The sequence below is a fragment of the Haliotis rufescens genome, unplaced genomic scaffold (genome assembly GCF_023055435.1).
Source record: "Haliotis rufescens isolate VD_foot unplaced genomic scaffold, xgHalRufe1.0.p SCAF_3, whole genome shotgun sequence".
NCBI classification, from domain to species: domain Eukaryota; kingdom Metazoa; phylum Mollusca; class Gastropoda; order Lepetellida; family Haliotidae; genus Haliotis; species Haliotis rufescens.
The window spans coordinates 27,722,815-27,740,542 of NW_025964001.1; the positions used below are offsets into that span (position 1 = coordinate 27,722,815).

Below are 17,728 nucleotides of genomic sequence, written 5' to 3' on the forward strand. Positions count from 1 at the left end.
ACCACCATCACCCCAACAGTCCCATCCCCTACACCACCATCACCCCACCAGCCCCACCCCCTTCACCACCATCCCAACAGTCCCATCCCCTACACCACCATCACCCCAACAGCCCCATCTCCTACACCATTACCCCAACAGTCTCATCCCCTATACCACCATCACCCCAACAGTCCCATCCCCTACACCACCATCACCCCAACAGTCCCATTCCCTACACCACCATCACCCCAACAGTCCCATTCCCTACACCACCATCACCCAAAGAGTCCCATCCCCTACACCACCATCATCTCGACAATCCAATCCCCTACACCACCATCCCAACAGTCCCATCCCCTAAACCACCATCACCCCAACAGCCCCTCCTCCTTCACCACCATAACCCCAACTACACCACCTTCACCCAAAGAGTCCCATCCTATACACCACCATCATCCAAACAATCCCATCCCCTACACCACCATCCCAACAGTCCCATCCCCTACACCCCCATCCCAACAGTCCCATCCCCTAAACCACCATCACCCCAACAGCCCCTCCCCCTTCACAACCGTCACCCCAACAGTCTCATCCCCTACATCACCGTCACCCCAACAGTCTCATCCCCAACACCACCGTCACCCCAACAGTCCCATCCCCCACACCACCGTCGCCCCAACAGTCTTATCCCCTACACCACCATCACCCCAACAGCCCCACCCTCTTCACCACCATCACCCCAACAGTCTTATCCCCTACACCACCATCACCCCCACCCTCTTCACCACCATCACCCCAACAGCCCCAACCCCTTCACCACCATCACCCCAACAGCCCCACCCTCTTCACCACCATCACCCCAACAGCCCCATCTCCTACGCCATTACCCCAACAGTCTCATCCCCTATACCACCATCACCCCAACAGCCCCATCCCTTACACCACCATCACCCCACCAGCCCCACCCCCTTCACCACCAACCAACCAATCAACCCTACCCCACCGTCACCCCAACAGCCCAATCATCTTGACCACCATCACCCCAGCAGTCCTATCCCCTACACCACCGTCACCCAAACAGTCCCATCCCCTACACCACGTCACCCCAGCAGTCCCATCCCCTACATCGCCGTCACCCAAACAGTCCCATCCCCTACCCCACCGTCACCCCAAAAGCCCCATCATCTTTACCACCGTCACTCCAGCAGTCCCATCCCCTACCCCACCATCACCCCAACAGCCCCATCATCTTTACCACCATCACCCCAGCAGTCCCTACCCCTACACCATCGTCACCCCAACATTCCCATCCCCTACACCACCGCTACCTACACCACCGTCACCCCAACAGCCCCATCATCTTTACCACCATCACCCCAGCAGTCCCATCCCCTACACCACCGTCACCCCAACAGTCTCATCCCCTACACAACCATCACCCCAACAGTCTCAACTCCTACACCACTATCACCCCAACAGTCTCACCCCCTACACCACCACCACCCCAACAGTGCCATCCCCTACACCACCATCCCAACAGTGCCATCACCTCCACCACCATCACCCCAATAGTGCCATCACCTACACCACCATCACCCCAATAGTGTCATCCCCTACACCACCACCCCAACAGTGCCATCCCCTACACCACCATCACCCCAACAGCCTGAACCCGTTCACCACCATCACGCCAACAGTCTCACCCCCTACACCACCACCACCCCAACAGTGCCATCCCCTACACCACCATCCCAACAGTGCCATCACCTCCACCACCATCACCCCAATAGTGCCATCACCTACACCACCACCCCCCCAACAGTGCCATCCCCTACACCACCACCCCAACAGTGCCATCCCCTACACCACCATCATCCCAACAGCCTGAACCCCTTCACCACCATCACCCCAACAGTCTCACCCCCTACACCACAACCACCCCAACAGTGCCATCCCCTACACCACCATCACCCCAATAGTGCCATCACCTACACCACCATCACCCCAATAGTGCCATCACCTACACCACCATCACCCCAATAGTGCCATCACCTACACCACCATCACCCCAATAGTGCCATCACCTTCACCACCATCACCTCCACCACCATCACCCCAATAGTGCCATCACCTACACCACCATCACCCCAATAGTGCCATCACCTACACCACCATCACCCCAATAGTGCCATCACCTACACCACCATCACCCCAATAGTGCCATCACCTACACCACCTCACCCCAACAGTACCATCACCTACACCACCATCACCCCAACAGTCTCACCCCCTCCACCACCACCACCCGAACAGTGCCATCCCCTACACCACCACCCCAACAGTGCCATCACCTCCACCACCATCACCCCAATAGTGCCATCACCTACACCACCATCACCCCAATAGTGCCATCACCTACACCACCATCACCCCAATAGTGCCATCACCAACATCACCATCACCCCAATAGTGCCATCACCTACACCACCATCACCCCAATAGTGTCATCACCTACACCACCATCACCCCAATAGTGCCATCACCTACACCACCATCACCCCAATAGTGCCATCACCTACACCACCATCACCCCAATAGTGCCATCACCTTCACCACCATCACCTCCACCACCATCACCCCAATATTGCCATCACCTACACCACCATCACCCCAATAGTGCCATCACCTACACCACCATCACCCCAATAGTGCCATCACCTACACCACCATCACCCCAATAGTGCCATCACCTACACCACCATCACCCCAACAGTACCATCACCTACACCACCATCACCCCAACAGTCTCACCCCCTCCACCACCACCACCCGAACAGTGCCATCCCCTACACCACCACCCCAACAGTGCCATCACCTCCACCACCATCACCCCAATAGTGCCATCACCTACACAACCATCACCCCAATAGTGCCATCACTTACACCACCATCACCCCAATAGTGCCATCACCAACATCACCATCACCCCAATAGTGCCATCACCTACACCACCATCACCCCAATAGTGTCATCACCTACACCACCATCACCCCAAAAGTGCCATCACCTCCACCACCATCACCCCAATAGTACCATCACCTCCACCACCATCACCCCAATAGTGCCATCCCCTACACCATCACCGATTAGTGATTATTTACAGGTAGCTGTCATATAGCTGGAATATTGCCGAGTGTCGTGTTAAACAAACAAACAAACATAATATGTTCGACCACTGGTATTTCAAGTTGCCTGGATCGTTGCTCCAGTGTTGAACTACTACTGCTCTGGCTAACTGCTAGGTCTTGGTTTGACTGTAGATGTACATCTGCTGACTCAGAGAATGAATCCCAAACCCGTGCTTATTTTAAGAGCAAAAGCGATTTAAATTGATAAACGATCAGCCATAATCATCGCGGCATATCATCTTAAATTTTTATGGCCAGAACGTGCACGCCATTAAATGTCTAAAACTGTATATTAATGTTGATATTAGCAAGCAAAAAGTAGCCTGAGAGTAAATGTATATGTAAATGTTCTTGTTGTTTAATGTTTCATTAACGTCGTTAAAATCTCAGGTTTCAACAAGCTAAAGTGGAACAAATTAAGGAGTGTGTGTGTGTTGCGTGTGTGCGGTGTGTGTGTGCGGTGTGAGTGAGTGTGCGGTGTGTGTGTGAGTGAGTGTGCGGTGTGTGTGTGAGTGAGTGTGCGGTGAGTGTGTGTGCGTGCGGTGTGAGTGTGTGTGTGCGCGCGCGCGTTTTGTGTGCGTGGGTGTGCGGTGTGTGTGAGTGTGCGTTGTGAGTGTGTGTGTGTGCGTGCGCGCGCGTTTTGTGTGCGTGTGTGTGCGGTGTGAGTGAGTGTGGTATGTGTGCGTGCGTGTGTGTTTTGTGTGCGTGTGTTTAGGAATCATGGGAGGGTCACCTAAATACATGACAGTCCCTAGGGGAGGGTCATAAAAACAATGTTTGAGGATCATGAAAAGATATACAAGAGATGTACAAGAGATGTACAAGAGTCAAACATCTGCCCCAACCTCCCTTGTAACACATAACTGGTCCCTCGTACAGACAACACACAGACAATGAGGGATATTTTCATAGCCGCATGTCGAGCAAATAATTGTGACTCGTTGCTTCCACTTACAGGCGCAGTCACTGGGATGGGCACTGTAGGCGGCTACATCCCCTGGTTTGGGAGTCAGGGACATATGCATGAAACACTGTGCTGCGTGCACGTTAAGAAGGGAGGCAAAGGGTTATGCAGAATACACAGTGCTGCGTGCACGTTAAGAAGGGAGGCAAAGGGTTATGCAGAATACACTGTGCTGCGTGCACGATAAGAAGGGAGGCAAAGGGTTATGCAGATTACACTGTGCTGCATGCACGTTAAGAAGGGAGGCAAAGGATTATGCAGAATACACTGTGCTGCATGCACGTTAAGAAGGGAGGCAAAGGGTTATGCAGAATACACTGTGCTGCATGCACGTTAAGAAGGGAGGCAAAGGGTTATGCAGAATACACTGTGCTGCATGCACGTTAAGAAGGGAGGCAAAGGGTTATGCAGAATACACTGTGCTGCGTGCACGTTAAGAAGGGAGGCAAAGGATTATGCAGAATACACTGTGCTGCGTGCACGTTAAGAAGGGAGGCAAAGGGTTATGCAGAATACACTGTGCTGCGTGCACGTTAAGAAGGGAGGCAAAGGAATATGCAGAATACACTGTGCTGCGTGCACGTTAAGAAGGGAGGCAAAGGAATATGCAGAATACACTGTGCTGCGTGCACGTTAAGAAGGGGGGCAAAGGGTTATGCAGAATACACTGTGCTGCGTGCACGATAAGAAGGGAGGCAAAGGAATATGCAGAATACACTGTGCTGCGTGCACGTTAAGAAGGGAGGCAAAGGAATATGCAGAATACACTGTGCTGCGTGCACGTTAAGAAGGGAGGCAAAGGAATATGCAGAATACACTGTGCTGCGTGCACGTTAAGAAGGGGGGCAAAGGGTTATGCAGAATACACTGTGCTGCGTGCACGATAAGAAGGGAGGCAAAGGAATATGCAGAATACACTGTGCTGCGTGCACGTTAAGAAGGGAAGCAAAGGGTTATGCAGAATACACTGTGCTGCATGCATGATAAGAAGGGAGGCAAAGGATTATGCAGAATACACTGTGCTGCATGCACGTTAAGAAGGGGGGCAAAGGGTTATGCAGAATACACAGTGCCGCGTGCACGTTAAGAAGGGAGGCAAAGGGTTATGCAGAATACACTGTGCTGCGTGCACGTTAAGAAGGGAGGCAAAGGGTTATGCAGAATACACTGTGCTGCATGCACGTTAAGAAGGGAGGCAAAGGGTTATGCAGAATACACTGTGCTGCATGCACGATAAGAAGGGAGGCAAAGGGTTATGCAGAATACACTGTGCTGCGTGCACGTTAAGAAGGGAGGCAAAGGATTATGCAGAATACACTGTGCCGCGTGCACGATAAGAAGGGAGGCAAAGGGTTATGCAGAATACACTGTGCTTCATGCATGGAAAGAAGGGAGACAAAGGATTATGCAGAATACACTGTGCTGCGTGCACGTTAAGAAGGGAGGCAAAGGGTTATGCAGAATACACTGTGCTGCGTGCACGTTCAGAAGGGAGGCAAAGGGTTATGCAGAATACACTGGAGGAAGGCAAAGGGTTATGCAGAATACACTGTGCTGCGTGCACGTTAAGAAAGGAGGCAAAGGATTATGCAGAATACACTGGAGGGAGGCAAAGGGTTATGCAGAATACACTGTGCTGCATGCACGTTAAGAAGGGAGGCAAAGGGTTATGCAGAATACACTGTGCTGCGTGCACGTTAAGAAGGGAGGCAAAGGGTTATGCAGAAAACACTGTGCTGCGTGCACGTTAAGAAGGGAGGCAAAGGGTTATGCAGAATACACTGTGCTGCGTGCACGTTAAGAAGGGAGGCAAAGGAGTATGCAGCGTACATTGTGCTGCGTGCACGTTAAGAAGGGAGGCAAAGGAGTATGCAGCGTACATTGTGCTGCGTGCACGTTAAGAAGGGAGGCAGAGGGTTATGCAGAATACACTGTGCTGCGTGCACGTTAAGAAGGGAGGCAAAGTGTTATGCAGAATACACTGTGCTGCGTGCACGTTAAGAAGGGAGGCAAAGGGTTATGCAGAATACACTGTGCTTCATGCATGGAAAGAAGGGAGACAAAGGGTTATGGAGAATACACTGTGCTGCGTGCACGTTAAGAAGGGAGGCAAAGGAGTATGCAGCGTACATTGTGCTGCGTGCACGTTAAGAAGGGAGGCAAAGGAGTATGCAGCGTACATTGTGCTGCGTGCACGTTAAGAAGGGAGGCAAAGGGTTATGCAGAATACACAGTGCTGCATGCACGTTAAGAAGGGAGGCAAAGGGTTATGCAGAATACACTGTGCTGCGTGCACGTTAAGAAGGGAGGCAAAGGGTTATGCAGAATACACAGTGCTGCGTGCACGTTAAGAAGGGAGGCAAAGGGTTATGCAGAATACACTGTGCTGCATGCATGGAAAGAAGGGAGACAAAGGGTTATGCATTATATACTGCGCCGCTTGCTTGTAAAGAAAGATGAAAAATAGGTGATGTGATGCGATGTGATGTGAGGTGAGGGGGTGTACGGTGATGTGATGTGATGTGATGTGATGTGATGTGATGTGATGTGATGTGATGTGATGTGATGTACGGTGATGTGATGTGATGTGATGTGATGTGAGGTGAGGTGAGGTGAGGTCACATTTAAAATTACTGCACTTATATAGCAATGTGCATGCATGTGTGCATTGTCCTAATCCGGACTATTGCCGATTTTATAGTGCGAGCCTTCTGAGATACAAAGCCGCAGATTAACAAGAATACTCCTCTGAGTTAACTGACTCCAAGCCGACCAGTCCTTGTTTAATCCCCTTAATGATGAGCGCCAGAATGGGTAAAAATAAATTATCTGTAGGTGAAGAAAGTTTGTTTCTTGTTTAACAGGGCACTCGGCAATATCACAGCTATATGACAGCTGTCTGTAAATAATCTTATCTGAACCAGACAATCCAGTGATTGACATCATGAGCATCGATCCACGCAACTGGGGTACAATGACATGCATCAACCAAGTCAGCGAGCCTGACCACCCGATCATGGGGAAGGCTCAATACTTAAACACTGCTATTGCATGCCGGTTGGCTATTGCCAGGGACAATACTCAATCTCGTTAGTCGCCTCTTTATACAAGCATGGGGTGCTGAAGACCTATTCTACCCCGGATCTTCACGGTCAAGTGAAGGTGAGGTGAGGTGAAATTGGGTTTTTGAAATTGTGTGTGTATGTGTCTGGCTGCTTGTACTAGTCCGGACTGATGCCGATTTATAGTGCTAGCCCACTGAGATACCATGCCGCAGTTTAACATGAATACCCCACTCAGACACAGTATACTGACTCCGAGCCGACCAGTCCTTGTTTTAGCCCCTTAATGCCGAGCGCCAGACAGTACCATCTTTTATATATAGGTAGTACTATGTTTCACTGTCACTGGTACAGTGGTTTATGAGGTGAGGTGAAATTGGGTTTAACGTCCAACCAAGATTATTGCACTTATATAGCAACGTGCATGTGTGTGTGTGGCTGCTTGTACTAGTCCGGACTGATGCCAATTTATAGTGCTAGCTCACTGAGATACCATGCCGCAGTTTAACATGAATACCCCACTCAGACACAGTATACTGACTCCGAGCCGACCAGTCCTTGTTTTAGCCCCTTAATGTCGAGCGCCAGGCAGGGTAACAACGAGTACCATCTTATAACGTCTTTTGGTATGACGCGGCCGGGGATCGAACCCCGGACCTTCCGCTCTCCGGGCGGACGCTCTACCACAAGACCACGTAGGCTGCTCAGTGGTTTATGAGATGTTTACAGATGCAAACGATGACATCAGACGCCCGACAAGAAAGCCATGACACATAAGCTATAAAGCATGTACTTTTTAATGTTAATATCATGCTACATGTATTATTTTGACATCAAGATATTCATTATAATATATGTCACATAAACATTTTAACATAACATTGACAAAAAACAAGTTTGTCGTCTTATAAGTATTATAAACATGAAAATACAGACACAACAATGATGAATATGAGAAATATTAATTGCACAAAAGTCATAAATGCTGTGTTGTGAATCACTGGAAGATGAAGTTGTTTACTGGGGTACAATCCAAACTTGTTGATAAATGTCACCAAAGTGTCTTTAACATTAAATATATCTACAAGAGGTATAAACAAGCCTGGGAGTCTTAAACTTTTATCAACAAGTGTTGATACATTTGATATCAAACGCCACAAGAGTGAGATTCTGTTTATCAACCAACATCATTCTTCAAGTTTTTAGTAATCAGTGATAAGCTGTGTCTTAAGTGTAAAAAGTACAGCTAACCAGCTTCAGTAGCAGAGATTAGTGGTGTCATTTGATTGTGATGTCATGGTAACCGATGATGTCACAATTGTCTGCAATGCATTATGATGTAATTTCATTGTAATTTCCCTCCAAGGAGAGATTCTGGATATCATCGAAGCCAGTGAGCAAGTGAGTATGGTTTTACGTTGCTTTTAGCAATATTCTAGCAATATTCAGCGAAGGTCACCCGAAATGGGCGTCACACTTTGTACCCAAGGGGAATCGAACTCAGGTCAGCGACACGATGAGCAAACGCTTTAACCACTAACCTACCCTCATCATCCAAGCAATATGTCCTGTTTTGGATGATAAATGTTTAAAACTCCAATGCTTGTCGAGGAGTATTAAACATGTAGTTCGAAATACACACATATCATATATACAGACAATGGTCAAGGCCAAACATAAGTTTGTTATTTCCGTCGATTCGTCATAAGCGTGTTCGTTATTAACATAGTTTACTGTATGTATTTTCTGAGACAAAGCATTAGTCTACATGTCAAAAAAGTATTGTACAATTTACATACATGCATGTGTTGTATTTGAAACACAACATCACTATATGCTGCTTCAAGTACTGCGACACACAGACACTTCTGTTAACATGACACGACAGCCACATGGCGCCTTCTCGCAGGGATTCATCTGCCTCCAACTATTGTCAACTACATCTATACAGTCATAGAATAAAGTTCTGACCCAGAACTTGCCTCAACAGGAGATATAGCTTGGGTGAGATTAAGTCATATCTATATACATATAACTACATACAGCTAAAATGAGTGAAATAGGATAATTGTTTTAACTTCAAATGAAAGTGTCAGCAAGCCAATGACCTAAAAATAATTTTTGTACCAGATGTTTAAATACTCTTTCTATCTACGTCTCCGAGAAGATCATCTTGGATCAAAGGCTTTCTCATGTCCAAATATACCAAACAATAACAGTTAGGTATATTTGGACATGAGAAAGCCTTTCATCCAAGATGATTTTCTTTGAGACGTAGATAGAAAGAGTATTTAAACATCTGGTACAAAAATTATTTTTAAGTCATTGACTAGGAATCATGAATATTTTTGGAGATATTTTTATGAAATTCACCACAAAAAAAATATCCATGGTCGCTAACTTTTTTGTTCAGGATGTCAGAAAAAAGCTTCCTGAAAACCTCTAAAGTTAGTCTTTTTGACACATCTTAGTCTTACCTATGCATTTAGTGTTGTATAACATCCAATGCAAATGTAGACATGAACAAAAGCTTCATATCAACACCCTTGCACAGTGAGTGAGTGAGTGAGTTGGGTTTAACGTTGCATTTAACAGTATTCCAGTTATATCACGGCACTTCAGCTTAAGGTGGGAGGAAAGCCACAAGTGATGCAGGTCTCAGGCATTTAGCACTTCGGTGAAACCAACGAGCACGGGTATGGTGCTGACAAACCTAGAAACATAATCGGGGCAAACCTGGATTCGAACCCACAATCATAGGTTTCTGGCGTGCCCAAGGAAGCAACTCTGCACAGTAAATTGCGGCGCCTTAGACGACTGGCCCACCCGTGCCCCCCACTTGCACAATGATTCATAAAGGTTTTCCCCATTTTCTTAAAGTAAGTACTAGTATATCCCATGTGTAAGCAATACAAGTGATCACACCACTATTTAACATTGAAAGGTACTGTTAATACTGACTCCACTTACAGGAACTTCAATCATACTTCCAACTGTTATTAACATGGGATTTCCTCTGTATTGAACCCCACCTCAATGAAATGTGAGGCAGAAATAGATGACTTTGTTTTGTATTTATGTTTGTTGTAAAACGCTGAACTCAGCAATATTCCAGCTGAATGACGCCGGTCTGTAAATAATCGAGTCTGGACCAGACAATCTAGTGATCGACATTGTGAGCAACGATCACGCCATCGGTGTATGATGACATGCAATCAACCAAGTCATGGAGCCCAACCACCCGATCTATTTGGTCGCCTCTTAAGACCAGCATAGAACTAGATGTGACAGTGCTGTTGGCCTACAGTGTGTGCTGTCTAGTACAGGTGAAATAATGGAAGACTAGATGCTTCTCCCCCTGCTGGTTCCATCCTCTTGCTGACTGCTAATCATCCTGAAATACCAAACATGTCACTGGTTAAAATGTCACCATCAACATGAAACATCCTTAAAGCATATAATGGCTTTTCTGTTTCATCAACAGGATATAGGGTTCATGGTTTTAAGCTGCTTTTAGCAATATTCCAGCAATATGAAGGTGGGTGACACCAGAAAAAAAGGCTTCACACATTGTACCCATTTAGGGATTGGAACCCAGGTCTGTGGCATGATGAGCGAACGCTTTAACCACTTGGCTTGCCGACTGCCCTCTTCATCGAAGCGGGGTGGTCGGGTAGCCTAGCGGTTAAAGTTGGTTGGTTGCTTGGTTTGTTGTTTAACGCCGCACTCAGCAATATTTCAGCTATATGACGGCGGTCTGTGTAAATAATAGAGTCTGGACCAGACAATCCAGTGATTGATATAATGAGCATCAATCCACGCAATTGGGATCAATGACATGCATCAACCAAGTCAGCGAGCCTGACCCCCCGATCCCGTTAGTTGCCTTTTACGACAAGCATAGTCACCTTTTACGGCAAGCATGGGTTGCTGAAGACCTATTCTACCCCGGAATCTTCACAGGTCTAGCGGTTAAAGTGTTCGTTCGTCACGCCGAAGACCTGGTTTAGATTCCTGACATGGGTACAATGTGTGAAGCCCATTTCTGGTGTCCCCCGCCATGATATGGCTGGAATACTGCTAAAAGAGGCATAAAACCACTCATTCACTCACACTTCATCCAAGCTCTTCAATGCGATGAGCGAACGCTTTAACCACTAAGCTACTCCACCGCCCCCATTGATGTTTGAACTTTAATCTGTCTGTCAGTCTGTCAATCTCTGACAACTTTAACTCATTGTTAATAGTTCAATAAGTGTCCCTCTTTGTGAATTTTCTAAGCCCCCGGGACGAATATTGTAAATGATATTTTGTATTGGGATCATCATTGAGTAGTGTTGTACTGACCCATTCATCGTCTGCGATCTCACTGTCCTGTGGTGTGGTTTCGGAGGCTGCTGACTTGATGGTCATAATCTTGTCTGTCCATGATGCGCCCACAGCCTCCCCCCCTGCGTAGTTCGACACAGTGGCCGACTCGTTTTCCACCTTCCCAATACTCACTGGATGAAACAGGCATATCAGTCATAAAGATGTCAAAAATATGTTACATTGGAGATTATCATTTTGGATTTTAAATGATGGAGAATTGATGTGTTGTTTAACGCCACACTCAGCAATATTCCAGCTATATCATGTATATGACAGCAGTTTGCAAATAATCGAGTCTGGACCAGATAATCCGGTGTTTGATTTTGTGAGCATCAACATGACATGCATCAACATTGTCAGTGAGTCCGACCACCCAATCCCATTAGTTGCCTCTAACTACAAACATGGGTTGCCGAAAGCCAAATCTCCCCCGGATCTTCATTGGGTTCAAACAATTGTAAAATGGAGAGCTAATACTGATATCAAACTGGTATAGATAACCATTTGTTTTCAAGTATGTCACTGGGGATTCAGGATGCACTGGTGTGAGTTTGGAATTTTAGTATGCCCATAGGGTCTGGGACAGGTACCTCGGGTACTCGGGTCGGGTGGGTTCTGAGAAGGACCCGGGTACCCACAGGACTACCCGGACCCGTGGTAAGTCATGTGCTATATTGTTTAATGACAAAAATGATCAAAAAATATATGGTTTACACTACAAGTCACTAATGTTCACATTTCTTTCTGACTATGCACCCATTCCTTCTGACTTTTATATGTTTGAATAAAGATAAAAGTTCAGTCAACTGCAGTCTATGCATGACCAGATCGTTTCATATACATGTATCTAAATACATTTTGTCCAGGGCTATGGTCAATCTATTCCCAATTTTGTACCTATCTATTGAGAGTTACAGCGGGTACCCTGGTAGGGTTGGGTAATAGGAGGGTGGATACCCGGGTAGTAAATTTGGACTCGTCCCAGCCCCATATGCCAACATAGAGTTTATCCATCTTAGCGGTAGAAACTAACAGTTTTAGTCCACTAGTCCTTATGATGATAACATATAACAAAACCCTTGAAAATGGTAAATTTCTACTCGTCCTTATCCTTAACTATTGGGCAGTTTGGCAAGGACTACAGGACTAGTGCCAATTTCTAACGCAGCATGATCTTCAAACTTGGTGAATATCATGAACTAGATCATAAGCGGCTGTAATTTGTAAACCTAAAACACTTCCTTTTCAATCTAGATTTCACTGAGATTGATATTTCCTTATCAAGTTTGGAATTCCCAGTTCTATTTTGAAAATAATTCTTGTGTAGTAAGCATGTACATATGTTCAAATATAATTTGTAATTATGCACTTTTGGCACTGGAAACTTATTTTAACCATGCCATTACCATTTAATCTGTGTATTAGGAATAATACAAGGAATCTGTCTTTGAATTAAGAAATACCTTGGAAGCATGAGCACAATCACTTACAAACAAATGGACTGTTCCCGCGTGTCTTGACCCTGACTGAGTCGTCCGTGTCCAGCTCCATCTTGTCCAGTTTGGCTTCCTCCACCCACAAGGTCACACAGCCTGGGAGCCCATGTTTTTTACCCAGTGAGGTCAGTTCTGACTGTGACACAAGGGCAGATAACTCTTGATCTGTCAACTTGTCTGTAGAGCCTTTGGCTTCTGTTTCTGTGAAAATAGGGAACACAGATTTGTTTCATAAACTTATACGGTACTATAAGGCCACGTTCCTGAACTTTGTCAGCTTTACTTGTTTGATTAATACAAAACATTTCTCACATTCAGGTATATTTTACTGGACATATATTTTAAACATGTTTAACTGAACCTGCAATATCAGATTTCAAACTATTTTGGACATTTTGTGTATATGATTTGTTTGTTGTTTAACGCCGCACTCAGCAATATTCCAGCTATATGACGGTGGTCTATAAATGATCGATTCTTGACCAGACAATCCAGTGATTAACATCATGAGCATCAATCCACGCAATTGGGATTGATGACATGTATCAACCAAGTCAGCGAGCCTGTCCACCCGATCCCGTTAGTCGCCTTTTACAAGCATAATCGCCTTTTCAGCAAGTATGGGTCGCTGAAGACCTATTCTACCCGGAGTCTTCACGGGTCTTGTGTATATGAAGTGGTGAATGTTGTTTAACGCCTGTGAATTATCAAGTCTTGGCCAAGCAAACCAGTGGTTGATAGCATGAAAACCATCACACACCACTCAGGAATGACGACATGCAACTGGCCAATCACTGAGCCTGACCACCTGTCCTCATCTTAGTCAGCCCTTCCATCAAGCATCAGGGACCAGGGACCTATTCTGGGCCGGAATCCCCACAAGGGCTCTTAAGAAGAGGCATTTTATCTGTGTCAAGTGAGATTCTTGTAATCGGGTGCTTGTCACTCACTGTATGAGGAGTTGAGATAACCTTTAGATATTTTGGTCGTCTCGCTAAAATTTGGTTCGATCTCTTTCCCTGAGCTATCAAACTTCCTTCTGTGAGCTCGTTGAGTCTGTACCTGAAAGATGTAGTACCTAACCTGAAAAATACAACCGTAGATTAATTACCGTATTTTCTTGAGTATAGTGCGCACCCAAGTATAATGCGCAGAATTCCGGTAAACAATGTGGGATGAGAAACATGGTCAGTACAAATTTGAAATTTGAGATATAAAAATCACCACACATGTTGATTTACCGTTTAAATTGTATTTTTTGTTCTGCTAGGCATTGTTTTACATCCAAGGATTAAGATTACCATGTGTATTTTCTCGTAAACTAAGCCGGAAACAGCAATCAGCTGTACAGACGTTTTCTTGGAATCTACCGGTGATTTGGCCAAGACACATCTAATGATATAACTTTACAGGATTTTAATGCAAGGATCGGCAAAAAATGCATGAAAAGACACCAGTTCACCACTAGACCTATCTATGTGCCAAGTTTGGTTAAGATTTCTCTCATGGTTTCGGAGTTCTGCTCTGAAAATGAAGCGTGACAGACAGATGACGGAAGGACGGATGGACAGCACCCATTCCTATATCCCCCTTCCACTTCGTGGCTTGGGAAAATAAGAGGTATGGAATCTACAGTAAGAGTACCTCACATTTAAAAACACATTAGGTTTATCTCCTAACTGTAACCATGGTAACAGTATGTGCAACCAGGGCGATGTTTCACAAAGTGATGACTCCCAATGTTTGACACAGACTAATGATAGTTGTACATGCTGGTGTGTCTGTACCTCACTCACAGGCTGCAGTAAAATTGCGTAAATATTTGAGGTGAAACGATACATCGGTGCATCATGAGTTTTCATGTGACGATACAATACACGATACCTCTTTTCCTGTATTGATACGAGTCGATACACTTGCCAAAATAAATTACTTATTAGTCGTTTCATGACCCAACGTTTTTGTCAGTCAAATATCGCAAAATGTATTGTAATTAATGCTTCAAGTTCACCCCTAAAAATAGATGCTACGAACATGTATCTACAGCTATAGGTCTTCCTTTTGAACTTGCTCTAAAATATTTATACTGAAGACGTTTCGATATGAAGTAAAAATGCGTATCACGATGTTTTGTGATCTATGTATCGTGATACGTATTGTATCATGACCTTGCCGTTTCTTTTACCCCATAAAATATTGCATACAGTGACACGCAACAACATTCACAGACACACACACAGGTGACAACCCTCACAGAGGTAAGGTGTGGCTAACATAAAGTGTCACCTTCCTCCATGGCAAGGAGTAGTCTGAATCTAGTTCTGTAACATAGTAAGTTTTAAAAACACCAAAAACATCCTACCTACCCTATTTTTTATTTAAGTGTAATCGGAACCACAATATTGTTTTTTGGACTTTATAGTGAGTGAGTGAGTATGGTTTTACGCCGCTTTTAGCAATATTCCAGCAATATCACGGCGGGGGACACCAGAAATGGGCTTCACAAATTGTACCCATGTCGGGAATCGAACTCGGGTCTTCGGCGTGACGAGCCAACGCTTTAACCACTAGGCTACCCGACCGCCCCTTTGGACTTTATAAACTCACTTTCTTGTTGTCCTTGTCGGTGACGCAGTATCTTGCTTTGCCCTTGATGACCCCCTCCAGGATAACACCAGGACCCTCTCTGCAACAACAGACAACAATCACATGTGTGTGTGGGTGTAGCTGTGTGCACACTATGGGTGTGCAGTATTACAAGTATATCTGTAAATTGAGGTTCATTCTTTCCATGATACATATCACAATATCATTTTGTCAATGCTCGGTAACATTATCAAATGTTTTAATGTTATATACATGCCAAATACCTTCAAAATGTATCCGTAATTCCAAAATGCATGTTCCCCTTCTGGAGTTCGTCTGTGGCAGCGGTATTATGCCAAGGCACTACTGTCCCGGAGCATGTAAAAAGGGCATACCGTATACGACGTAATAAGCGCCCCGCTCTAATAAGCACCCACGGTGATATTTGCTTATGTATTGGCTGGTGAACAATCCCAATCAGCACCCCTTCCGACTGATCAATGTTCACAAGACTTATTTATTCGCGTATAATACGCACTCATGTGTTATATGCACCCTTAATTATGGGCAATTAAACTCTGGAAAAATATATCTGTTGTATGTAAACATTTCAGGCTGTCAACATAAACCACGAAATTTACGATCGTTCAACTCTGTTTTTTTCACCAAAATAATATTCTAATAAGAACCCCCTATTTCTAATTTTGTGAGCACCCTGGGCGCTTATTACGTTGAATATGGTACTTCTACTAGTCCTCAGGATACCTTAACTAGGGTGTAGGCTAAAATGGCACCTCAGCAAAACATTGGGCAAGGACTGTAGGACTAGTGCCAATTTCTAACGCTGACTGGTGTTTCAAATTGCTTCTGAATTCAAAAGCTGGAATCATACAATATATCGTGATATGAATTGCAATACAGCATTGTGTATTGTAAAATATTTTGATACACTTTAAACATCCAATACCCATCCCTAGTGCATATGGCATCCATGTTATCGTTGCATCCAAGAGTGACACCATGTCATTTGAAAAAAACACTCAGATGGTATTCCCAATAACCATTGGGAATTACGCTTTCTGTAAACAGAGACGATCTGTGGACATGGTGGTTGTTGTTGAGTATTTTAATCGTAAAGTATTAAGTAGTAAATAATCTTTATTTTCTGAATTCCCTGACACTTTGTCGGATTTGAATTTTTCTTGGCTTCTAATCAGCTGTTAATCTTATGTAATGTGACAAGCGTGACATATCTGACGACAGACAACGTGCCAAGAAGTTCATGTTGACGACAGTGACCGCAAATCCGTTAGAGTTTTCTACAAGGATTCCTCTTGGGGGCTTGGTTAGCAGACCTAAATCATTTAGAACCGTGCAAACTGTAAACACTTGTGAATGTGTAATTCAAGGAAATGAATAACGTCCTGCGATCCTAGATCAACTAATAAATGGACCAAAGTGTATGTTTTACTTGCTTTGTGCACTCTAGCACAGAATCCCATGTTGTCTTCACGCTGACACTATCGACTGGTAGATTTGCAAGGGGTTGATTATGGTAGATTCTGCTCATGTTTCCACGATCGTCCAGTATACGACAGTTTACAGTTGATATTCTCAGCCGACAGCTCCAAGTGAACTTCCGTGTTTTCTAGGAGGTTGGAGTTATGTCCCCTTGACTGCTCGGGTGATTCCGCGACCAGTCTGAGGGAAAACACCGCTGTGATGACTGTCATCTCATATCCAGGGGGCATTTGAAATATAGTGTATTAAAAAAGGAGGACAGTGGTGTAGACAATTAAGAACGCCAGTTAATCCATATTATCCATAAATTCATGTAAATTCATCTATGTGGAGATTTTAATGCAAGGACTGGTCAGAAATTACGTTATTTGATGGATGATTAGATATATATGGATGAACAACTTCTTTATTACAATTGGGAGCGACGTTTAGGTGTTGGTTCTAACACCGTTATCAAGCAAGTTGGTTGGTTGGTTTGATGTGGTTAACGCCGCACTCAGCAATATTTCAGCTATATGACGGCGGTCTGTAAATAATCCAGTCTGGACCAGACAATCC

General features: G+C 45.0%; 1 protein-coding gene across 1 annotated transcript; it reads right to left on the reverse strand.

The window, feature by feature from the left end:
* Positions 1-7,975: 7,975 nt before the first annotated feature.
* On the reverse strand, positions 7,976-17,313 carry LOC124145214 (arpin-like). The gene is made up of 6 exons (XM_046514915.2): positions 17,125-17,313; positions 15,671-15,749; positions 14,014-14,146; positions 13,058-13,264; positions 11,544-11,698; positions 7,976-10,590 (listed from the first exon to the last, which is right to left on the reverse strand). Exons 1-6 carry the CDS (start codon positions 17,217-17,219, stop codon positions 10,582-10,584), a joined length of 678 nt encoding a protein of 225 aa, XP_046370871.1. The 5' UTR covers positions 17,220-17,313; the 3' UTR covers positions 7,976-10,581.
* Positions 17,314-17,728: the final 415 nt, after the last annotated feature.

What these genes read in the sequence shown, in the direction of transcription:
- LOC124145214 (XM_046514915.2), bottom strand. Translation starts at nt 17,219, where the DNA reads ATGAGCAGAATCTACCATAATCAACCCCTTGCAAATCTACCAGTCGAT. An exon ending in TCTGTGCTAGAGTGCACAAA is followed by an intron (nt 15,750 to 17,124) that starts GCAAGTAAAACA and finishes CTGTTGTTGCAG; the next exon opens with AGAGGGTCCTGGTGTTATCC. An exon ending in CCGACAAGGACAACAAGAAA is followed by an intron (nt 14,147 to 15,670) that starts GTGAGTTTATAA and finishes TGTATTTTTCAG; the next exon opens with GTTAGGTACTACATCTTTCA.